The sequence below is a fragment of the Neolamprologus multifasciatus genome, chromosome 5, assembly GCF_963576455.1.
Source record: "Neolamprologus multifasciatus chromosome 5, fNeoMul1.2, whole genome shotgun sequence".
Lineage (NCBI taxonomy): Eukaryota > Metazoa > Chordata > Actinopteri > Cichliformes > Cichlidae > Neolamprologus > Neolamprologus multifasciatus.
Genome location: NC_140443.1, coordinates 21,654,504 through 21,679,810, shown reverse-complemented (window position 1 = coordinate 21,679,810; position 25,307 = coordinate 21,654,504). Strand labels below are relative to the sequence as shown.

The 25,307-nt window shown below is 39.6% G+C and overlaps 3 protein-coding genes and 1 long non-coding RNA gene across 5 annotated transcripts; 2 read left to right on the top strand and 2 right to left on the bottom strand.

The window, feature by feature from the left end:
- Positions 1-366: 366 nt before the first annotated feature.
- On the bottom strand, positions 367-12,884 carry LOC146518599 (vasopressin V2 receptor-like). Of its 2 annotated transcripts, XM_085159357.1 has the most exons (3): positions 12,583-12,867; positions 11,574-12,443; positions 367-11,390 (listed from the first exon to the last, which is right to left on the bottom strand). In XM_085159357.1, the coding sequence occupies exons 2-3, from the start codon at positions 12,406-12,408 to the stop codon at positions 11,164-11,166; spliced, it is 1,062 nt and encodes a 353-aa protein (XP_085015483.1). In that variant the 5' UTR covers positions 12,409-12,443; positions 12,583-12,867; the 3' UTR covers positions 367-11,163. The 2 variants fall into 2 exon arrangements, with proteins under 2 accessions (XP_085015483.1, XP_085015482.1); XM_085159356.1 differs by having other exon boundaries at positions 367-12,443; positions 12,583-12,884.
- An 832-nt stretch (positions 12,885-13,716) lies between these two features.
- On the top strand, positions 13,717-18,658 carry vhl (von Hippel-Lindau tumor suppressor). The gene is made up of 3 exons (XM_085160092.1): positions 13,717-14,179; positions 17,357-17,479; positions 17,875-18,658. Exons 1-3 carry the CDS (start codon positions 13,993-13,995, stop codon positions 18,066-18,068), a joined length of 504 nt encoding a protein of 167 aa, XP_085016218.1. The 5' UTR covers positions 13,717-13,992; the 3' UTR covers positions 18,069-18,658.
- Positions 17,942-19,769, bottom strand: LOC146518597 (uncharacterized). The gene is made up of 2 exons (XR_014874161.1): positions 19,654-19,769; positions 17,942-19,522 (listed from the first exon to the last, which is right to left on the bottom strand). It is a non-coding gene; the product is annotated as an uncharacterized LOC146518597 (long non-coding RNA).
- A 1,131-nt stretch (positions 19,770-20,900) lies between these two features.
- Positions 20,901-25,263, top strand: LOC146518596 (uncharacterized). Its single transcript, XM_085160093.1, has 6 exons — positions 20,901-21,471; positions 21,564-21,642; positions 21,745-21,793; positions 21,886-21,972; positions 22,101-22,214; positions 23,178-25,263. Exons 1-6 carry the CDS (start codon positions 21,416-21,418, stop codon positions 23,231-23,233), a joined length of 441 nt encoding a protein of 146 aa, XP_085016219.1. The 5' UTR covers positions 20,901-21,415; the 3' UTR covers positions 23,234-25,263.
- Positions 25,264-25,307: the final 44 nt, after the last annotated feature.

The window sequence follows — 25,307 nt, the reverse complement described above, 5'->3', positions numbered from 1 at the left end:
AAGGGGGCCACCACATATTTGACTTACAGTTGATACCCTTCCTTATGCAACCCCAAAGGGATATGTTTCTCCTGGGATTTAACCAGGGATTGTTTGCTTGTCAGGTAAATGTGTACATTATGTAATCCACATTTTCTTAATGAGGATTTAAAGTAATTATTGCCACTTTAAGCCACATCCACCGCCTGTTAAACAGAAAGCTGGAGGAAACTGCTTGTATGTGACAGTAATTTAACTCAAAAATTGAAAAGCAAGATTAGTGGTTCAATCAGGCAGAGGCTCATAATATTACTACTTAACTATTAAACTTTAAAGAAAGGAGATGATGGTACAAAGTTATTTTTTCTTTTTTGTTTTGTTTTGGCCTTAGGACAGAGGCACATTAGTTGTTTTCACTGGTTTCCAGTCTTCACGCTAACCTAACCAGCAGCTGGTTCTGGGCTTTCTTCTAACAGACATGTCATATTTCTCTCAGCATTAAAAAAACAAACAAGCCCATTTCAAAAAATAATCTATTTCTCTAAAGGGGAGCAACTTACAATTTCAAATTTCTTCCTTGTTATTCTTACTGCTGAAACATGATGTCTAAGTGTAAAGAGTTGTATTGATACTTGGTGGGGAAATACCTTTGTTATTTAATAGTTTATCTAGATGTAATCCAATCACCAATCTTCATATTATTGCTGTTCCCTCAAAAATCTGAAAATATGAGCTTCCGAGTATTTATTTTTTAAGCTTTTACTCATAATCTTCATATTTCATATCAAAACACTTTGTTTCGTCGAGCAGATATATCCGCTTTGAGAGGAGCTCAGAAATTTAAATGACTGTCTTGTGATCTTTTGATGATATTCTCCATCATATAACTGATTTGGGTGTTTGCCATGCCGTCTGATTTACACTCACATATTAAAAACTATAACCTGGATGCTTTACTGGATAAATCATCTGTTTGCAAAAGCCTTTGCTCGTTTCACCAAGCCATTCGTTGTACCACAAATTTAAATAAACACGCAGGTTCCAAGCAGTAGCTCTTGTCTGATTTACATGTTTGTCTAAAGAGGACATCTGTGGGAGGTTTTTGAGATGATCTGCTGAGCTGTAACATGCAGGTAGAGCTAACCAACCACCATGCGCCTTCATTGCAGCGTGCAGTATGCAGATGTGACTACGTGCAACTATGCAGATGCACGTGGCTGGAGGATCATTGATATTCTGTAGCACGTGTGAGAATCTAATCAGTTCATGTATGGGAGCGGAGAACCGTCAGCCACTGTGGCCTTGAACGTGAGGGCCCATCGGAGAGGAGCATTTATAGTAAAAAAAAAAGTTCACTTGGTTTCACACGTGGACTACGTGACCTATGGTCGTGGTTAAAAAGTAAAAACACCTCATCCCAGATCTTCTGGTCATTATCAAGTCTTAAATGAGGTTAATACACCCTCAGAACAAAAACACATGAAATATTACACTATGTCATTATGAATTTAACAGAAATTGAGCAAAAATGCAGGTCCCATAAGTAAAATTTACCCATGCCTCCAAGAATAAATGCTTACATATACTATATTTCTCATAGTATGATTTCGTCATGAATGTTGCCCCCCATTAGACAGCTTCATTCATTTTTATATGAAAAATGGAAGGCACCATACAATGATCATTTGAAAAACAAACAAAAAAATTATTCAAAACAAAAACAAATTATTCACAGTCACCACAGCAGGAACCTCTGCAGTATTTAATTTGGCCGATTTTTACACCAGATGCCCTTCCAGATGCAACCCCCAGGGGATTTGTGTCCTCCCAGCAGGGGAGGATTGTTAGGCAAATGTTTAAACTGCTACACCACAGAAAACAAATATTTAGCATACTGTTGTTTGCATATTGGTCAGCTTTTTTTGTGGCTTTAGCAGTTGTTTTGTTTCTCTCTTTCCTCCTTTATGAAACGGATGATGAGGTGGTGCTTTTTCCTTAGTCGTCTGCGACCAGTTTCTGTAAAGTCATTCCTCTATTTGTGGTCAACAAAAATCACGTAAATATAGAAAATCCTCCCTACAGTTCCCTATTGGAATTTGTTTAGATAGAAATGTAGATATTCATTGATAGGCTAACTGGTAAAGTGCTTTAATTTTTTATTTTTTTGAGTAAGTTTAAATTTTTATTTTTTTTTACAATTAGATTTTTTTTTGAGTCCAAATTGATGACAGCTGGCTCATTATTATTATTAATTAAAGTGAGGTTTTTATTCTCACATAAAAGTTTCATATTGTAATATATATATATATATATATATATATATATATCTCAACATCAACACATATGCTAACAGGTCACTTTATTAGGTACACCCGCTCAGCACTTTTAAACACACGTCTAATTAGCCAATCATATTGCAGCAATGCCATGCATTTAGGCAGGTGCACATCCTGCAAAAGTTCAAACTGGTCATCAGAAGGGAGACCGATTTAAATGACTTTGAATGTTGTTGGTGCCAGGCAGGCTGGTCTGAGCATTTTGGAAACTACTGAAGTGATGGTACTTTCCCACACATGCATCTCTCAGGTTTACAGAAAATGGTCAGAAAAACAGAAAATTTCCAGTCATGGTGAAAACACCTTGTTGATGCCAGAGATCAGAGGAGAATAGCTAGACTGCTTTGATCTCATAGGAAGGTAACAGTAACTCAAATAACCACTCATTACAACCAAGGTATGCAGGAGAGCATCTTTAAATGCAAAACAGGTCCAACTTAGAAGCAGATGGGCTACAGCAGCAGAAGACCACACTGGGTGCCTCTTCTGTCACCAAACCAAAACTGGACAATAGAAAACTGGGGGGGAAAAAAAGCTGTGACATTTGTAGTGTCAGAATTTAGTGTAAACAACACCTTGGATAGCTGCTGGTATGGTATCAAATATATTTTCTTCACACTTTGGGCCCCCTAATATCAGCTGAGCATTGTTTAAATGCCACGGCTTACCTGAGTATGGCTGCTGACCACATCCATCCTTATACAACCACACTGTACCCATTGTCTGATGGCTCAAATCATCTCAAACTGGTTCCTTAAACATGACCGAGTACCTAAATCACCAGGTATCAGCCCAATGGAGAATCTTTGGGATTTGGTGGAACAGGAGATTCACATCACGGATGTGCAGCAGACAAACCTGCAGCGACTGTTTGATGCCATCATGTCAAAATGAAGATTTTTTTTAAACATTCTGCTTTTATCAGCTAATTTGGGTTCAAGCATATATCCCAGTCTGCTGATTATTATAAGAATATGCCTAACAAGCTCACGCTTCTCTAACTTCCTTGTTCATTTTAAAACTTCCATTCTTCCGCCTGTCCCATGCAGACTCAAGTGACATTGTTTGAGGACATGCACCGAATTTCTTTTCTGCTTATGCAGCGTGAAGGGCACATGTAAGTTTTACTCTACCCCCAAAATGTGAAAAACAATTTACAAAAAGATCAAAAACTAAACTAAATACAACATAAAATTAAACAACTTGACTTTTTTTTAAGGCCGAGATAAGATAAAGTGACATAAAGTGCCCAAAGTTGACAAAGCAGACAGAAGACAAAGGAGATCTTTGGCTGATCACAATAATGTAGATACATAAAGGCAAACAGACACTAACAAAGTGACTAAATAGAAAGAAGTAAACCAAACGGTAATGTGTAACCAAATAAAAAACATATGTAAAGTAAATAATTTGAATTCCCCCCATGATGTATCTTTAAGGAATTCACACATTCAGACAAAAAACTCAACAACAGTTGCAGAAATGCAGTCCCAGCATGCTTCACGGGCTGCCTAAAGTCTCTCGTCGCTGTGGCTGTCTCCACCCTCCGAGTTGGAGTAAGATCTCTCATCTGCTGAATCTCCAGTCCACACCTTTTGTTCCCCCTGCTTCTCCTGCTCCCCTTGTGCCCCCTGCTCCCCTTGTTCCTCCTCCTCCTCCTCTTGCTTCAGTTTGTTGACATCCAAGTCCTCCTGTTTCTGTTCACCTGAGAGTGTCTTGTCTTCGCTCGATTCACACATCCGGACCTGCTTTTTGCTCCCTCTCCTCCCATTAAGACCGCTCCTGGCCAAACATCTCCGCACGGTGGATGGGTCCACCAGAGTGCCGCTGGTCACCGCCAGCTCTGAGGTGATGGCGCTACTGGACATGGTCCGATTCTCCAGGAAAGTCAGCTTAATGAGTCTTTCGTCCGCTTTACTTAGTTTCCTCGGTCGGCCGCTGCGTTTCTGATCTTCAACCGTGCCCGTTTTTTTGTGCTTCTGCAGAAGAGCTTGGACAGCACGTTTGGAAACACCTGTCTGACGCGAGATTTCCGCCTGTGAGAGACCTTGCTGGCGCAGGCTCACCACCTTGTGTCTCGTTTCTATGCTCACTTTAGCCATGGTGTTTGATCTTTCTGATCCCAGCAGCCTCACCTTATCCAGGTAGACCAGACGACGGGAATCACAACCACAACAGCAGGCGGAAGAGCGTCTTCTTCAGCGTCTTCTTCTGCGTCTTCTTCTTGATGCATACTTGAGGTTGGCACACATCTAATTGGTGCATTACCGCCACCAGCTGGTCCCGATAGCGTTCACTACTTAAAGACTTCAACAGCCAGGTTAACTTTTAGTTTCTTGAGGTTTTTGGACCACTTTGCGTCTCCTGTCTTCATATTTTTAATAGTATAATACAACATGTTTGGTGTTTTCCTGTTAGGAATGACAGATGGGAATCTCTCCTGCTCCTCCCCAGAACCATTACCCTTTCATTTCGTCCTTTCATTGCTTTTGCCACCTTTTCAACATTTTCTGCATCACGATGCTCTTTATTCCTGTCAGCCTGAGTTTAACTAAAACATTTTTTTCTAAAAAAATAACTTTATTCATGAACATCAGTGCAAACAAAAAGGCACTAATAATAGTTGTCTTGATTAACTATCATTAGTGTCTGTTTTATTATAGTTATTCAAATAACCTATATACACAAGGTGGGGTGGCTGTGGTGGGAAATGAGAAAGAAAACACAAGATCATTTTAAAATTGTATATACATGAAGACAGATAGATAGATAGATAGATAGATAGATAGATATACACTATGTGAGTGTTTTGAGTGAATTTGAGTCAAGTTATTGGTCTTGTATCTTCAAGTAATATGAACATTTCTCCCATGTTCATTCATAATCCATCAGTAATGTTTTCCTCTACTTTGATAAGAAGCTCAGAAACAGTGACCATCACTCTAATTGATGCATCTGCATCAATGTGGACAAAACTGCAGTGCTGGTGAATGTATGCCTGTACTGTATGTTTAAAATAAAACCCCTATCCTTGCTCTTTCTTTTCCATTAATGTAAATTCTTCTGTGGCGACAGGAAGTATTTGTTGCTCTTTTGCCTGTAATGGCACGGTCTGACTAATGTTTAACTGGCCTATTTTAAGTTCTGTTGCTCTCTGAGACTAGCCAAAGCGCTTTGTTTTTTCTTTCCTTTTCCCATAAAGCTGTTAAGAACGCCTCGTGTTGGGTGACCCCATTCATGGCCCTGTAACTTTGCTCAGCAATTTAGTGTTAGCTGCTCCCTTCTGATTTCTAGTGGCATTCCACCCAGCTCTGCTCATTATGCTGCTATTGGGGTTGTTTTACACGCAGGTGCGCTGGGTGCAATTGTATGTTTGTATGTATCTGATGCTGAACCATACACTACAATACTCCATAATCTAATACTGGCCTGATAAATCTGCTGTATATGGTCCTCACAGAATTCCTGTCTGCTTAGTTATGTTCAATTAAACATATGATTACATTTAACACTCTTGCATTTCTTACTGTTTTTCTTCATTGTGTGTGACCCATTTAATCCTTTCATGAAACCACGACCAACTCTTGATTACTTACATTTTCCACTGTAAAGCTTCCCATGACATGTATGTATTTATCCTTCTGTAGTTTTTTAAAAGAAATGTATCTGTATAATAATTTGTAATGCCTATTTTCCTCACTTTCACTAGTTGACCTTCTCTTCACATTGTGTCATATTGTATGTCATGGCACTTTGTTTGTTTAAATGGCCTTTTCTAATTTCATGTTTTAAACATAAAGCTGGTTCAGTTGTACTTCTCCCTCTTCTAAGCCCACTTTCCATTTTATTATCTATTTAGTACTTTAACCATTCATTTCATATATTTCTCCATTGTTTTGCAGATTTGGATTTTTAAGTTACTGGTCTGTAATTTCCTAGTTCTCTCTCATCTTTCCCTGGTTTTCACATTGTTACTACCACTGCTAACAGAGCCTCCCAGTCTCTGTTACACAGCTCTAATAAGATATTTCTAGATGTCTCCCTAAGATTGGTTTTTAGATTTTCTCTTAGTGCTGAATCTGCTTTAATACTGATTCTGTCCCAACTTCCATCATTTAGACATAAAACATTTTCCATATTTCCATTTCTTCCTCGTGTCTCTTGTGCAGCTGAAGTAATTTATTTGATTTCAAATATTTATTTCAGTTATGTCACAAGTTAAACTAAACAGGACTCTCTGGCTGCATAGTACAATGTACTCGTAGACACGATATGAAAACTGTTTGACTCCACAGCTAGAAGGAGAGCCTCCATTACTCCTGGATGCCAGAGTCTAACGGTCCTAAGATGTGTGCTGTTGCAGTGTAATAAAGCAAAAGTATGCAGAAACCAAACAGGTGTGAAAATACTAATTTAATATGAAACAATAATATGGACTCAAAGAAAAATGAAATCTTCCTATCATGTTTGGTTTATCCACAATTATTCAAAATCAAAAGTTATTATCAAAGTTTACATCCTGAAATAATACTATGGTTAAATTTTAACTAACAAACTGCTCTTTGTCTAAAGCAATAGTTACTTCTGAGTGTCATTCATTAATTCCGGTGAGAGCCTACTACATGGGTTGTAAAAACTGACTGACTAAAAACGTCTTCCTGGTGTGTCTACCCCACTCTTGAGACTGTGCACGGAGACACAGTAAACCATACTGGTTGAGATGGAGTGCCTGTGCAGTCTGAATGGACTGCTTGTTTCACAGCGAGCCTGAACTGGACCTGCAATAAAACATTAAATTGCTGTCTACAAGTGTCCAGACATATTCAGGGGTGCTGCAGCACCAGGTGAACTCACCATGAACAGTGTGATTCTAAATTTAGGGTTTAATTGGTAGATTTTTGGATGCTTGCATTTATTGTCCCGGTTTCAATTTTAGCACATGCTGCAAAACAACTCAAAAATTCTAAAAATCATACAGTGACACTTACATTTTTAGATCCTGCTCCCATTTTGTTTTGCTTTTTTCTAATCAGGGCATTTAAAAAGTGTGAGAGGAGCACAGAAAACAACAAAGAACGTGAGCTGCTCTCTTCTCTTCTATATCCTGCAGTCTCACACTCATTAGGAGCTTCATGGTCTGTCTTTCTGCCTTTACTGAGCTTTGTATTTTTTACAGAGACAAGAGTGTCAAATAACTGAAGGTGATGGTGAAATACATATCTTGTTAAGGCCTTTAATCAGGTTAAACCCACCAATTTCAAGATCAGACATTACTGCTATCCCTGGGGAAACTGAGTAATTGGTGCAGCAAATATAAAAAGGTCCACCGGGGGAAAGGTTAATCATTTTTACAGGATAACACATGCAACATGGATTAAATGGATGTCCACCAATTTTCACAAAAAAATATGTCTATGTGACCTGGTGAATGCTTGTCTCTTTACAATAAAAATGAACTTTTTAAATAGGCAGAACAAGGAGAACTTAAAACTTCTCAAACGTCTCATATTTATTGCACTTTCTACTGAAGTGTAAAAATATATATATATATCTTTGAAACGAATACAAACACACGGCAGCTGAGCATGTAATATAGTTTTGCACTTTAAGTTTAACATGAACTGATCTATATAAATATAATATATAACTCTGAGATTGTTGACATGCTTATCTCAGGATAATGTGATGGATAAAAATGCCTGATCCTGATTTTGCAGACATGCAATCCCAAACCTATCAGGAAGCTCCAGCGTGCTTCACATGTCGCCTAATCTGTCTCCTCACAGTCCTGTGGCTCTCCAGCCTCTGTGTTAGAGTCAGAAATCTCAGCCTCTGAATCTTCAGTCCAGACCTCCTGCTCCCATTTATTGTCATCCCAGTTCTGCTGTTGCTGTTCACCTGAGAATGTCTTGTCTTCGCTCGTTTCACACATCCGGACCTGCTTTTTGCTCCCTTTCCTCCCATTAAGACCGCTCCTGGCGAGACTCCTCCGCACAGTGGACGGGTGCACCAGAGTGCCGCTGGTCACCGCCAGCTCTGAGGTGATGGCGCTACTGGAGATCTTCCTATTTCGCTGCAAAGTCATCTTAATGAGTCTTTCGTCCGCTTTACTCAGCTTCCTCGGTCGGCCGCTGCGTTTCTGATCTTCAACCGTGCCCGTTTCTTTGTGCTTCTGCAGAAGAGCTTGGACAGCACATCTGGAAACACCTGTCTGCCGCGAGATTTCTACCTGTGAGAGACCTTGCTGGTGCAGGCTCACCACCTTGTGTCTCGTTTCTATGCTCACTTTAGCCATGGTGTTTGATCTTTCTGATTCCAGCTGCCTCACCTTATCCAGGCAGGCAAGATGGGCGAATCACAACCACAACAGCAGGCGGAAGTGCTTCTTCCTCACGGTTTTCGTTGGCACCCCGACCCTCGTCGGAGATGCTAAAATGGCATAATGAGCTGAAATTAAATTTCAAAGCTAATATTCAGTCTTACTCACAAGTTATTGAATATTACCATATGAAAATGCACGTTAGCCCTTTATCATTGGCATTTATTTATGGTGGACGTCCTGGATTTCAGAGAGCTGCTGCAGAGATGAAGATCACTGCAGAGCTGCATTCACATCCAGTGGAACCAAAGGGCAACAATGTGTTCCTGGGCCCCCGAGAAAACAGCAGCTACACTGATTTGAAAAGATTGGCTGATTACTCCACCCATCAATATATTATTAATGAGAAAAAATGACTGACTTTAATCCCAAAATATTTAATATGAGTTATGATTCATGCAACCATCAATTCACGAACATGCACACAGGGTTGTGATGTCAGTCATGTGGAAAGCCGCTCTTATGCAGGCAGGTTAACACGAAGGAGCCAGGAGGAGGTCACTGTTTAAGATTAGAAGGGTTGTAGCTAAACTAACCTTAATGTAGTTTTGCCTGTACCCAGTTCACCTCTGATTACAAACAATAATCTCAACATGTGTTATGTTTTGAATGTGTGTTTTCCACATGAGCAAAAAGCTTGGCGAAACACATCTGAGCTGTCAATAAAATCAAGTGTTGATGAATTAAAGTAACCTGCTTTATTATTGACCTAAACGGGAGGGGGGGAAATAGCCTGCTACCAGACAGAACTGTTTACTCTCGCATCAGATACCAGACAAACACAGGAGGACAGAAGAGGAAATCATTTCTGGGTTGTGTTGAAACATTGGTGATAATATTGAAAGAAAACCAGTGTGTTGAAGCATTATGCCTAAATTGTGTGTTTTTCGATATATAAATAAAATACTTTCTGTTGTAAATTTATGCAGAGGTAAGTTAGCACATAAAAATTTACCAGAGAAAATTGGATAGACTCCCAACGTAAGCTGTCAGATTACCTCAGTGCTCAGGTGAGCATATATGTGCACGAGTAACTGCCACCAGTTAGTGTCTGCTGTGATGTCTCTTTCTTTAAATATCCCAAAAAACACATTTAGGAGGGAAAATAAAATTACGTTACTGCAGGTCCCTGTGGACTCCAGTGAAACCTGAAGCACTGCTGTGAAGGTCAAAGTGTTCAGTCATTTTAAGATCCTCAAATGAAATTTAGACCATTGCAGCTCCCATAGTTACAAAGCAACCAACAAAACTTTTCAGCTCAGTACCAATGCTGTTTTTTCCACTGTCATATAGGTAGCGCACGTTGGATATACGTTCATTGTGGTTTCTCATTTGTCACTGAAACTAATTGTTGTTGCTGATGACTAATTTTCTAGTTTGACCTGAAGTCCTGATCAAAATTACTGACTGACTTGGACAATGAACTGGCCACGTTCCAAGCTTCATATGTTTCTCATTCTATGTCTCTCTTTGGCATGCTGCTCTTTCAAAGAAGGTTTTTCACTCTGATGACCTGCAGATGTTGCATGACGTAGTGCAGGGTTGTCCATCTGTCTGTTTGTCTTTTGATTACATTCTTCCAGCTGTAATATTTGTGGAAAGATATGTTGACAATGTAGACAATTCAATCCTTGTTTTAAAACACATTAACATTAGGTGGGACCGCATGGACTTATATCTAAATATTAGTGCCATAAATATGATCTGTATCTGTAAAATGTTTAGGATTACAAAGGCTACCTCATGTGTTATGTATACAACAGCAGTGCAACACATTTGTGACAACATTTTATTCCATAAATAAACAAAGTCGATCAAGGCATGAACAGTATTTTACAAAATACAAGCACCTGGCGTGTGATTTTGTGAACAATGAGTAGGTTTTCACCATAGAAACAGTTAAAGGGCTGACAAACATATTTCACAATCTTTAAATACAGTTTGTTCCAACATAAAGTGTGCCTCTATTTCCTCTCTGTTACATCAGTGAAACACATATGCTTGCTTTTAATCTTTTGTTTGGAAAGCTATGAATAGATTTTATTTACTTTAGATTGGTGAAATCAACTCAAGGAATGTTTCTATATACGGCAGTATGCAAAACACTATACAGCTGAATCCAATCTGGCTGAAAAGACTGATTCAGTGGTACCTGAAAAGGCTCATTCAGGTACCACTAAATGGGATGAATATTTTATTTCTCAAAGAAAAAAGATTTATCCAAACAGCTTGATGATCCACACCAGTTGTTTAGTCTCTCCAGATGCTGTTGTTGAACAACAACAGCATGTTGTTCTCACTCTCTCGCCTTTGCTGGCTGCTTTTTACTACACACTATATCTTTTTATGTGTCAGATAACATACAGCATGCGTTGCCTTCATCCTTTGAAACGGTGGCTAAAATTCAGAGAGGCAGCATATCCAGGCGCGCAGACTTTGCACGGTTTGCCCTGCAGGAGTTTCCCATTTTTAGTAATGCGCTACCTTCACTTGGACTTCACTTGGATTTTTTAAGCTTAGATACAAAGTGCTGACCAGCGTCGCTTCCTCGTGCACTGAGTCCTTTCCGCCTGAATGCCTCCTGCACAGGAGCGACACCAGCCTCTTGGGAACCTGACCGCTGAACAAAAGGTAAATGCAGGGATTCGCGCAGCTGTTCAGGCTGGCAAGCAACATCAGGATGGTGAAAGTAGCAGCTGGAATTAAAAGAGGAGGGCAAAGTGTCACGTGTCTGCCAAGCAATCTCACCTGCCACCTAGAGATGAGTAATTTGTGTTTGTGCGTAAATACGCTCAGGTTCTGTGTAATTAGAAAACGTAAAAGACCAAATGAACTACATTGATTATGACGATCACACAGCAAATATACGCAATACTTACTTTCTTTAGGCGCCTGCTTGTCCCACGCGGACCACAGCTGGACAGTGAAAAACGGAGCCCAGCAGACAATATAAGCGAGTACTATGACCACCGTCATCTTCAGTGTTTTCACTCTAGCCTTCGACATGCCGGCCACACCGCTGGCTCTGGATGGCAAACCCATCGTTCCTTTCTGCTGAGTCTTTTGGTCTTTTGAGATGTTGATCTGGATGGCTCGGCAGATGCGCACTTGGCAAACAACAACTGTGATAACGGGTAAAACAAAAATGACCAGCGTGGTCCAGGTGATGTAAGTCTGCAGCCCCCATGGCTGGATAAATGTAGCACAGCAGTCAAACACACCCGGTGTAACCTCCACCTGTGAGAAAATGAAGACCTGAGGCAAGCTGCCTAGCAGAGAAATCCCCCACGCAACGCACACGGGGACATTTAATCTCGTGCGTGTCCGCTGAAACTTTACCATCGGGTTGCAGATAGCCTGGTACCTGTCAACTGTCATCACCACGATCATGTAGGTCGATGAAAACATGCCGAGAACTTGCAAATACTTCACAAGTCGGCACACCAAGTCCGGTCCGACGAACCTGTCTGTGATGTCCCACAAAAGCTGCGGACACACCTGGAAGAAAGTGACCACCAGGTCCGCCAGGCACAGGTGGAACACGAAGACGCGCATTCTGGACATCTGTTTGCGCTGTTTCCACAGGACGAGCAGCAGGCTGGTGTTGAGGACGGCGGCGCTCACGAAGATGACACTGAGCAGCGCGATCTCCACCTTGGCCAGACTCTCATTTCTTGGCACATCCTGTGCCTCCACAAAGTCACTGTCATTCATTGTGATTGAAGACCTTCGATGTTGACGAAAAGTATCTGAAATGAAGGAAAAATAGAAGATTTTCATTTTATGCAAACAAGCAAAAGTCAAAACGTAATTTCCCATGATAAAATATTGTTGAAAAGAAGATTCTGTTCCATAGAAGTAACTGCAATGTTGTTTATTTCTGTATACCTGCTTAAACCTCAAATAATATTGAAGGCGAATGGAAGCTTTACTCCTGCAGTCGAGTTCAGTTTGCGAATGCTGTCTGGTGTTAATCTGGAAGGTTTCTACTGTGGCTCAGTATTTTATGTCAGAATGAAACTGGGTGGAGCTCATATTCATTGAATCTGATTAGCATTTCTTACACATAAAAAAGGCATAGGTTAATCCTGATAATTAAGTATAAAGCACATGGGAGATTACTGCTAGCGGATTGTTGTTTAGGCTAAAGAAGAGATATCATGTGATTTTTATTGCATTATAAAGCTTGACTTTCAATATGTTAAAAATGATTTTTTGATATTTAATATCAAGTATAATAGTATAGTATAGTATATATAGTACTATTTAGCCTACTTGATTTTGACTGATTTATCTCTTCTCCACAGATCCTTTAAAGGACGAGCAATTGTAAATGTGGAATCCTTTAAAAAACAGTTCAAAACTTTACTGTTTAAACAAGCTTTCTGTTGACCAATGCTTTTTACATTTTTAAATTTTTACTTTACATTTAAACTCTATATTGTGTATTTTGTGCATTTTGCTATTTATTGTACTGTTTATTTTAATCTCTGTGTGCAGCGCTTTGTGACTACCTGTCTATGAAAAGCGCTTAATAAATAAACTTTAATTACTTACTTACTTACTTTAAATACTTTAGGGCTATATGCATTTGTATTATCAAATATAAATAGGCCAATTAAAGAATCTGTTATTATATCTTTTTATTTATTATTGTATAACCTGAAACTTTGGGTCGCATGCATAGTCTTAACATCAGGTCTAGTAAAAGTGGTTAGAACGTAAAATATAGAGTTTAAAAAAAAAAAAAAAAAAAAAAAAAAAAATATATATATATATATATATATATATATATATATATATATATATATATATATATATATATATATATATATATATAATTGCTTTTATTTATTTTCTAGGTGGAGGTGGGTGAGAGTCTGACAGTTTTCCTGTTGTGATTTCTTTTGAAATTTATTTTCTTGTTGCTGCTTCTGCACCACGTACACCGCGTACTGAACGCATCTCTTGCAGCGAGCCACTGCATGTCGTCACGCATGTCACGACCAATCAGAGATCAGAACAGTTCGACGTTCCACTTTCAACCGGAAAAGTGACTGTAAACAAACTAGTTGAGAAGTAGTTTTTTCGCTGCGGCGTTTAAAAGTGTTTTTTTTAAACTTTTTCTGTTTTATAAGATAAGTAGACAGAGTAACTAGACAGATTAACTGATACGATTTTTATAATTTCGAGTAGCTGCCGTCGCGGACGATTGTAAACATTTAGGGAGCTACTTGCTAGCGTTAGCTACAAAACGCGACTCTCGCTGCGATAACAGTTTAGCATTATTTAGCTCCAATGCCTCAAGAAGGAGAGGAGTCTCTTCCTCTGGTTCGTTCCCTGAACAGTCAGATACCAGTTAAAGTGATGTTTTATAACCATAGTCCCCGTGTCGTACGGCCTTTGTGGATAAATTACCAGGGAGAACCGCATCCTTACGATGACATACAACCAGGGACTGGACGGGGGATGCACACTTACGTCGGTAAGACGGCTGTTTGCACGTTACTAGTGCATAAAGCGATTAGCTAACGAGTGGCTCTTTGTAGCTTTATTGAAGCAAGGGTGCTTACTCAGGTATTTCTAGAGATTTAAAGCTATGTTTTGTGTAAAAAAGCAATGAGTTTTCTAGGAATGTTGGTATCACCTGAACGCAGCTTTCTCAGACAAGAACCCAGCCCAGACTAAAGGAAAACGATGGAAGTCTAGGATTAGGTTTACTACAAACACACACGGACATATATGTATAGACTTGTTTTTATGCAGGTCTGTTACATATGATGTCTTTACAGACTGTAAGTCAGCTTTCAGTTGTTTTGATGATCATCTGTGTTGCCAGCTCTTATTGATATTTGTGCTTGATTCTGTCTTGAACCTTGTACTGACTGACTGATTGACTGGAGATTTTTTTGTGTAATTTTAATGATTGTCTCTTTGTTTAAATAATATGTTTTAGTATTTTGTCTGTCTTTTAATACCGAGATTCATAATAATGATAATAATAATAAAAATAATAAGCCATGTCTTGGAAACTGAACCTAGAATTGTGTCAAGAAAATCATGAAATAATATCACCTTTAAAGCATTACTCTTGTATATTTGTACATTTTATATATTCTTTTCTCTTTATACTGTTCATTCAAATTCAAATTCAAATTTTTTTTATTTGTCACATACACAGTCATACACAGTACGATATGCAGTGAAATGCTTAGACAACTGCTCTTGACCTAAAGAAAAAAAAAGAAAAGGCTATGAATAAGATAGGAAATAAATATGAAAATTAAAAAGGGTAAATTTAACCAGGAAGGAATAAAATAAAATATAAAAATTAAGTTAAGAATGAGATAACTGTACAACACAAATTAGAATGAAGGGTAAATTTAACTGGGAAAGAATAAGATAAAATATATAAATTAAAGTTGAAAATAAAATAACTGTACAACAAAATACACAGTATAGAAATATATAAGAATGTATGAAGAAATATAAATATAAATATATATATACACACAATAACAGCAGCTGTACAAGAATTAACTGGAAATGAGGAATATAATGTCCAGTGTTGTGCAATCCACATTATTTAGTGTCTTGTGCAGTGCAAATATGCTTAAAGTGGTTTAAGTGATGAAGTGAAAACAATGTCCAGAATGTCCAGTGTGTGTGTAAGAACTATATGTGTGGGTCAGTACTGTTTGGTGGTGTGATTGAGAGACTGTATCGCCTGCGGGAAGAAGCTCCTCCTCAGTCTCTCTGTGTTGGTCTTCAGGGAGCGGAATCGCTTTCCTGACCTCAGCAGAGAGAACAGTCCGTTGTTGGGATGGCTGAGGTCCTTCACGATCTTCCTGGCCTTGGTCCAGCACCGCCTGCTGTAGATTGAGTGCAGGTCAGGGAGCTCTGAGCGGATGGTGCGCTCAGCTGATCGCACAACCCTCTGTAGAGCTTCATATGTATATAGTGCTGAAAACCTGCGATTTCCTGTGTCGTTCAGTGGTGCTTTGGTACTCTCAGCCTCTCACTGAACGGGCTCCTGTGACTGACCAGCATGTCATGGAGTGGGTGGGAAGTATTATCCAACATTGTCTTTATTTTGGACAACATCCACCTCTCCAACACCACCTTAAGGGAGTCCAGCTCCACTCCCACAACATTACTGGCCTTACGGATCAGTTTATAAGTCTGTTAGCATCAGCAACCCTCAGCCTGCTCCCCCAGCATGCAACGGCATAGAAGATTGCACTGGCCACAACAGACTCGTAGAAAATCCTGAGCGTTGTCCAGCGGATGTTGAAGGATCTCAGTCGCCTTAAAAAAATAGAGGCGACTCTGGCCCTTCCTGTAAAGTGCTGTGGGGTTTTTTTTAGCCCAGCCCAGTCCAGTTTATTGTCTATGTATACTCCAAGGTATTTATAGTAATCCACAATGTCAACATTGACCCCCTGGATTGAAACAGGGATCAAATGTTTCCTGGTCTTCCTGAAGTCCACCATCAGTTCCTTGGTCTTTGCCACGTTGAGCTGAAGATGATTCTGCTCACACCATGGGACAAAGGAGTCGACCACAGCCCAGTACTCTGTCTCGTCATCTCTGCTGATGCATCCAACCACTGTAGAGTCATCAGAAAACTTCTGAAGATGGCAGGTCTCTGTGCTGTGGCTGAAGTCTGTGGTGTAGAGGGTGAAGAGGAAGGGAGAGAGGACGGTCCTTTGTGGTGCCCCTGTGTTGCTGATTACCTTGTCAGACATACACTGTGGACATATTGTGGTCTTCCTGTCAGGTAATCAACAATCCAGGACACCAGAGAAGCATCCAACTGCATCGCTGTCAGCTTATCTCCCAGGAGGGTCAGCCTGATGGTGTTGGAAGCACTGGAAAAGTCAAAAAACATGGCCCTCACAGTGCTCGCTGGCTGGTCCAGATGGGTGTAGACACGATTAAGCAGGTAGATGATGGCGTCCTCAGTTTCGAGACGGGGCTGGTAAGCGAACTGAAGGAGATCCAGATGTCGTCTGACAATGGGTCGGAGCTGGTCCAGGATGAGCCTTTCCAGTGTCTTCATGATGCGTGAGGTCAGTGCCACAGGCCTGTAATCCTGGGGGCCACTGTGGCGTGGCGTCTTTGGTGCAGGGATGAGGCATGATGTCTTCCACAGCACTGGGACCCTTTGCAGTGCAGACTCAGACTCAGCATGAACAGCTTATGGAAGACTCCGCAAAGCTGGGGGGCACAGGCCTTGAGGACGCGGGGACTCACTCCGTCTTGTCTAGCAGACTTGTCTGAGTGGAGTCTCCTCATTTGCATCTGAACCTGGTCTGCAATGAAAGTGATGGGTGTGGGAAGGGTGTCAGGATTCTCACCGGAGGCGACAGCGCTATGTGGAGAGAGAGGCAGGCACAGTGGTGTGGCTCTGGTACAGTAGGTGGGGTCTTAAGACCATTCTGGGTTACGCTATTTTATGGTGAGCGTTAGGCTGCAATTTTGTACCTGTTGATCCCTAATCTCGAAAAGGTACAACAAAAGGACAACACAAGTTATCATGGCGATATACCCTCACAGGAATTTAACCACCCTAGTGTGCAGTTAACCCAGGGTTAACTGTTTGTAGTACAGGCCTCAGGCTTTAACTCTTAAACAGTGTTTCTGCTTGTATCTTTTCCAGGTCACCCGTGGATGTTCAGAGATGCAGTGACTGATGACCCTCTCAAGGTCAACAGCAAAGAGCTGTTTCTTCCTAAGCCAGCAGGGGGTGGAAATGTGACATATGCCAATATCAGTTTACCAGGTAAAACATCAGTTATATTACCTGAAGTCTCTGTGCCATACAATTATGTTTTAGTAGTAAGTGTGCATTAAGCTAGTTTCAGAGTATACAGAGTGATTGACATATTGATCAAATCATACAGGCTAAATTCATGAAAAAATACGTAATAGTTTCTCTGGATATTATAGAAATTTTACCAGTTGTTTTTCTTTTTTTCATCAGCAATTTTCAGGGGAAACCACGCAAAATAGTGTGACAGATGTTGTAATGTTTTAATTAAGAAACTCTGATGTTAGTAATGTTTGATTCACTTTTGGCATAAGAAATTTTGGTAAGTTTAGAGACAAACTGATCTATATTTGGATTTGTGAGTTGACAAAAAATCCCACACTGTTAACAAGCGTTTGTTTACACAGTTTACAGTCTCAAGGATCGAGCTCTTCAGGTTACTCGGCGTCTTGTGCGACCAAACGACTACAGGAGCTTGGAAATAGCGTGGTCCCTCCACGAGGAGCTCGAAGATCGCCCGAGTGTTTTGAAAGATCTCCAACGCATAAACCAGCGAGTAGCCCAACATCTGAAAGAGAACACACAAGGGCAGGAGGAGTGATGATTAAGGCAGAATGGATATTTATCACATAAGGACAGATGTTCTTGCACTTTCAGAGAACGTAAAGAACTTTAAAGATGAAACACAGGACTTACTTCACAGCGGCTATAAACACATTTTTTGGAAATCAGTTTCAGTTTGATCTTCTGTTTGTTTGTCACAGTTGTTGAACAGAAGAAAATGTGTTTTTTCCTTTTTAGTAAGAGTTATATGTAATATAAATCCATCTTCTGTATGTAGCCACATTAGAATTCAGAGATCTGTGTTGTTCATATTCTTATTAGTAATGCTTGATATGAGGTTATCTTGCCATACCTGCACAATTCCCTTCAAAAGCGGATGCTGTGTTGTATTTTATTGTTGTAGCTGTAATCTGTCAGAAATATTGGGTTGTTGGGAACAGGTGAGACTGTCATAAAGGTTAACTCGCAGATGATTTCCAATGTGGGGAAAATACTGTGACCGAGGAGCTTATCCTCTTGTTTTTGTCTTCTTTTCTGTCTTCTTTGTAATAATTTTCCTGATGACACATTGCTGCTGTATCTAAAAGAGTTTTATTTGTATATTGAATAAAATATATACAAGTTTTATTAACGGATGGAAGCCTTGATACCTTGGAACAGTCTTCAGTTTACATTGTTGTTTTAGTTGTTGGTGCTGTCTCTAAATAAAGCAAATTTATAACAGTTATGTTTCACAGGATGCCCAGGGGATGTGAGGAAGTAATAGTTGTAAGAAAAAGAAGATGTGAAGGCACGATCATAAAATGAAGTATTTTAAAAGAATTTATTTCAGGTTGACCGCTAAGCCATTGGATTCAGCAGTAACAAAAAAGTAAAGCTGCAAAATTTACAACGTGGTCAAGAGAAGTGTCCTCTAGTGATGGGCAGATGAAGCTTAATGAAGCACTGAAGCTTTTCATCCAGTTGGTTCACCCCAGCGCAAAGCGTCTTGAAGCTTCATTTGCTCTAGTAGGACACCTACTGGACGTAAAAATATTAGATGGCATGAATTTGAAGAGTGTGGCCTTTTGCACGCAGCCTGTAAATGTCAACAACAAAAGGAGTGTGTAAAACATGTATATTTGTGTGATGGCAGTATACTTTGTATATATACTTTGTGTATATATTGTAGTATGGAAAATGATCATTTGGAAATGCTTAAAATGGAAATGATCATTTACTGTGAGGTGAGGTTGGGGTGTGGACAGTGGTTGTGCTTTTGTAACGTTGAGGTATGGACAGCTACACACTGAGGCCTCAGTCCTGCCTGTTCACATTTTATTCTGTAAAAACTAAATTTTCACTGCTTTTATGACCTTTTAGTGGGGAGAACATAGCTAGGATTGAATGATTTAACAAATCTTTTAAATCCTTTGTCCTCCACAATGCTAAATGGCTGGGAATCCTCAATCACCATGCTAACCAGGTCTTCATCTATTTGAGATTGTTCTCCTGAGGAAAGATAATAAAAACAAAGCACAAATATAAATATCACACACGTAACTTATTACAGCTGTATAATATTGTTATATCATTTAGTAACATTACGGCATGCTATATTATCATGGCATTTGATGGTTCACCTGGTCTTGCTCCACAATCGGTGTTCCCCTATTCTCATGCAAAGCTCTGTAGTGCCTAAGCATGGATGAGGTGTTGTTGTTATATCACATAGCAAACACTTCACCTTGTACAAAAGTAAAGACAGCTTAACATAAATTGTATTGCACCATCACTATTATGAAAATACATCTTCTGTAGAAATTTACACACCTTGTTGGGAGGAATAAAATCAAAATGTTCCCACACAGGGGAGGACATCCTCCTCTTCTTAGCTGGCTCCATTCTCTCCTGATATTCTCTCCTCACTCTCCTAAACCTCCAAACTGTCTCCAAACTCTCACTAACTGCAACTCTCCATCAAACACCTACATTTTTGAATGAAGTCTGAGGGGTTTGTATCGCTGTCATAGCTCGCGGCAAAGTTCGAACCGCTTCATGAACCAGTCACGTGGTACAGCCGGGCAGCGAGGCTTCGGACGTCATCATTTTCAGCTCCTCCCATAAATGAAGCAAGCCTCGATACGCGCATCGCGGAAACGCCCCCTCCATTACTCGACACAAGCTTCGAAGCCTCGATACAGAATGTCACATCACTAGTGTCCTCTACTAAAACATTACAAAGACCAATGCCATGCAGACCATCCTCTCCTCCTCTACACATCTCTGCAATTAGCTGAGTGTAGTCAGCTGTGCCTAACTTATTGCCTCAAAAAGCACATTTTCACAAGAGTCTATGCAGTCCTTTGAAAAACATGTGCAATGCTCAGAAAAATCAACTTTGCAAAGTTAAACAAACCACAAGATTTCTGGAGCAATATCCTTTAGACAGATGAGAGCAAAGTGGAGATGCACAGTGCCACAGAACCAAACACAGACGCCAACTGTCCAGCCACACAACCTGGGGACCTTGCAGTCATTGAACAGACCAGGAACACTTTTGTATACCAAAACAGAATCCAGTGAGGCTGTTTGTGCAACAGGTAAAGCTTTGCTCAAACTCAGTCATTCAACAGGACAACAATCCCAGGCTCAGCAGCGAATCTACAACAGAATGGCTAAAAAAGAAAACAATCAAGGTGTTGTGCTGTGGTGGGACCTTAAATAGAGCTGTGTGTAAATTAATGCCAAGATAATTAATGCATTTCTTTAAATTTTAAAACAAGAATAGATGAATTCTAACAAGTTGGTATAATTAATACAGGTTACAGCGTAAATGGGTACACAGGTGTAAAAGCAATTTACGCAATCCTGTATCAAAAACAAAACAATTAAACATCCAATGAGCATCTCAAGGACATCTCGAACAACGTAACCTCCTCTGTGTGCAGTCATACATGCCCCCTTTCCCTTCCTGTGAGGATAATAAATAAATAAAGGAACGACCAGGATATCACTGAGTTACATGTATTAGTGTTTCTAATTTGTTGCTCTTCTGGTTAATAATACAAAAATGTGACCATTTATATTTTATATTAATTTATGATATGGATTTTTTTTTAAAATTAACACTTGAATATTGTATCATGATAGCAATGACACTGCTCAGACTTCACGTGTAATATACCTGAATAACCTCATGCTGTTGGCACTTCTGTAGCATCTCACTCACAGCCGACATGTGGATGCCCTCTTTCAGGAACAGATCACAACCTGAAAACATAACGTGCTTCTGTTTGCTCAGCAGGGGCACTGTTGCCAGACATGTTGCTAAGTGACAAAGTAACACAACACATTTTTTTGTGTGTGTGAAACGAGTTGAGCTGGGTGCCGTGTATCAGGAGCATGCAGGCGGGGGAAAAGGAAAAAAAACAGCACTCAGGTCGTTTCAGGCGAGAGCTGTAAGACCTCAGCTTTTCTCTGTGTCTCTCACAACTGTAAATAATTAGATCTTGGATCCAGAGTTCATCATCCTTTTCATTTTCTCCGCCAGCAAAACGTTTTGGCCGAGGAGTCACCCAGTTGTCTTCCCACACCTGCAGACAGATCACTGGAGCAAAATGAAAACAATGGTAAGAGTAAAACGACAAGAAATCCTGCCTACCTGCAGAGCTGCAGACAAATTACTAAAATAATCATTACTGTGAGTTGGTGTCATGGTTATTCCCACATAGGTACCAGTTTATTTTGCGTCACTTCCACCATCCTTGTTAAAAGAATCAGGTTTGTGAGAATAATCAAGTAAAAGAAACTGGCCTTTTTAAGAAAAATGTCTCTAATTTCCAATTTGTTTTTGATTTTATAATATATTTAAGTGGCTCTGTCTCATGGAGGTAATTCTGCTCTAAACCACACCACCACCAGCAGCCCATTACCTCCTCTGACTCAGGACGAAGGTGCAGGTAATGATTCTCTTCCCTCCCTCTTGTGAGCATATAGCAGGTGTCACATCAGAGTTGGTGATGAACTCTTAATTTAGATATTGGTCTCACTGCTGAATCTTTATTTTGTTTATGTTTTTTCACTTTAGGCACATTAAAAAAAAACAGTGTTTCACCTCGAAACATGTCCCAGTACAGGAATGTGTTCAATGAGCGTGCTAGGACGGGCTTCTGCTACTGGCTTGTGGAGAAGAGTCCAACATGTTAGTACTGACTGAAGCAAAATGACGCAAAACATACAATAGATATCTACTTATTGCAACTTTCATGCACGTGTTGCTTGATTATCTAATGTGATCCTGACAACCTGAGTTTCAAAAGAGTTGTGACACTGTGTAAAATGTAAATAAAGACAGAATGCAGTGATTTGCAAATCCCTTAAACTCATATTTGACTTACAACAGAACATAGAAAACATATCAAATGTTTAAACTGTGAAAAAATTACCATTTTAAGATAAATATTTGCTTATTTTGAATTTGATGACAGCAACACATCCCAAAAAAGTCAACACAGGGCTGTGTTTACCAATATGTATGGTCAGCTCCTCTCCCTTACAACAGCCTGTAAACATCTGGGAGCAGAGGACACCAGCTGTTGAACGTTTGGGGGGGGGGGGGGGGGGGGGGGGGGAGAGATGTTGTCCTAACCTTGTCTGATACAGGATTTTAGCTTCACAGCAATTCTGGGCTTTCTTTCTCATATTTTCGGTTTCATAATGTATTAAATGTTCTACTGTGGTGCCATGGTGTTGTAGTAGATCAAGTATATGGTTTAGCATTATCTAAAATAGGTGAGGCCTTCCCTGAAAAGTACATCATCTGGGTATTCGATTTTTTTTTTTTTTAGCTGTGTCCGTTGTGCACAGAAATTTCTCTAGATTCCCTGATTCTTTTGATGATATTAAGTAGATGATGAGATACTCAAAGTCTTCACAATTTAATGCTCACAATAGTATAATTTTATGTTCTATTGTGATTCTAATTTTTGATGGCAGACCATAAAAGAAATCAAGTGATTCTCACAATCAAAATCTGTTGCACTACAGCAGATGATTGTATAAGAGATAATTCTTATACAAGAATGTTCATGGATGCTGTTATAAGGAAGGACAATGATACATGACTAGTTTACACATTGACATCTTTTTCTTTTCATTCCTGTAGGTAAAGGATGCAGCTTTGGTGCATATAAAACCTTTTTGGGATTACCAAAAGTTTGAAGAAACAGTTCACCAGACCTCTTCTAAAGATGCCCACATTAGCTTGCACTTACTTGAAAATCTGTAAAGAAGCATTATCAGAAATACACATACTTCTGGAAATTTGTTTAACTTTCTTATCTTTTTTCTGCACAAGTAATGAGGTATGACAAATTACAACATTTTATTTCCAAAAGAGACTTGATATATAGCCTGCCCAAGTTCTCTTAGCAAAACATCTTTATTTTGTTTTTAACATAAGTAATAATGATAATGGCAAATTTAAATTTAATAAGTTAAGCCTCACCTCTCATCATCTTCACTAGTTGAGTTATAATCTTGTATATTCCCTTGTGCTCTAAATGCTGTATTTGACTTTTTTATGGTTGACTTTGTCTTTAGTTTCAATTCATTCAGAAATGCCTCTAAGTGAATATACAGAATACAGCTGATTTTTGCACACTCTCTTTAGAGCTTGTTTTACATTTTTGGAAGGTTTAAATGAAAAAAACAAAATTAAAAATGTTGAATTCACTGTGTCACAAAAATAAACGTTGGTTTGCTTTAATTTGACCTGTTATTCTGGTAAAGTGAACTTTTGGTGCAGGACAACACTCGCCTACAAATTCCTGAAGATAGGCATATTTTTTTTATGTGTTAATAATTCATAGATCATACATGGAAGCTTCTTTCTGCTACTGATAAAAATCAAAAACAGAACCCAAAAAAAGACTGAAAATTATCTCAAACTTTGGACATAACTCAAACTCAAAAGTAATTTTGTAATTTATTAGTTATTTCTTCGATATTTTTGCGATGCCCTGTTCAAAATTTGAGATAACAACCTGAAATTTTAAGCTATAGTGCAGTGGTTCCCAAACTTTTTTTGCTGGGCCCCCCTTGTTTTACAAGAAAAATGTTCGCGCCCCCCCTCGCGCGCGCACGCACGCACGCACGAACGAACGAACACATCCTCCAACCACACAGACCCATATTTTGCTCCATTGCGGTTTATTTTACACCTCAAACATTTAGTAAACAATTAAGCAAATACAAGTAATCTGCAATAAATTACAGGTAGTAAGAAAATAAACTACTAACTCTTTTACGCTACGTCCACACCTACACGGGTATTTTTGAACACGCAGCTGTTTCGTCCATACGTAAACGGCGTATCGAATCACCGAGAACGGAGATTTTTTAAAACTCCTTTTTTGTGGTTACATGTGGACGAGGAATACAGAGTTCGTCATGCAACGTCAAAGGTATGTGCCTTTTTTCACGTCACGCTGTGTGCACGTTATTGTTTACATGAGATGAATTGCAGAATGGCAGATAGAGACGAAATACTGTTAATCTGACTATCTGCAGGTTTTACACGCTTACATATACACGCAGTTACTGTCCCTCCATTTAGAAAGGCAGAGGCGTCACGGTGTAATTATTTTACATGTAGTTGTTTTTTTTTCCTGTGTAATAATATTCAACACTGCTATCAATACATTTTTCAAAAAATCCCTCTGCAAAATGGGTTCAAAAACATAAACAACTGTTGGATGCTGTTTGTCCGTGATTTGAACAGAGAGAACAAATTGTGGCAGGAACGACCTGATGTTATTTGTATCCCGCTGTAACTTTACTGTATAAAGAGCTAACATTTCCAAAATGTCAGGAGTAGTTAGTCATTACAACAAGTGTTTGTGAAATACAAATCAAGAATGTGGGATACTGTTTGTCCATGATTTAAACAGCCCAGCGCTGCTCCCAACGAAGGGAAAACCAATTCTGCAGGGAGACCTACCTTGGCACTTGTGCAGGTGAAACCAAAGGGAAGATATGCTTCACCATATTTTTCTAGTCTTTGGCTTAGAATGAAGTTGGTTTGGAAACATATTCAGCTATGCTTCATCTCCTGCTTTGCGTTTGCGTGGGCGCCCGTGCTAGCGGTGTCCAAGCGTTGTTGTTTTTTTGTTTTTTTCCCTTTTCATGCCGCGCCCCCCCTGCAATGGCTCTGCGCCCCCCCTAGGGGGCGGGCCCCACACTTTGGGAACGTCTGCTATAGTGTATTCCCTTCAGTAGCAGACACAAAACATCA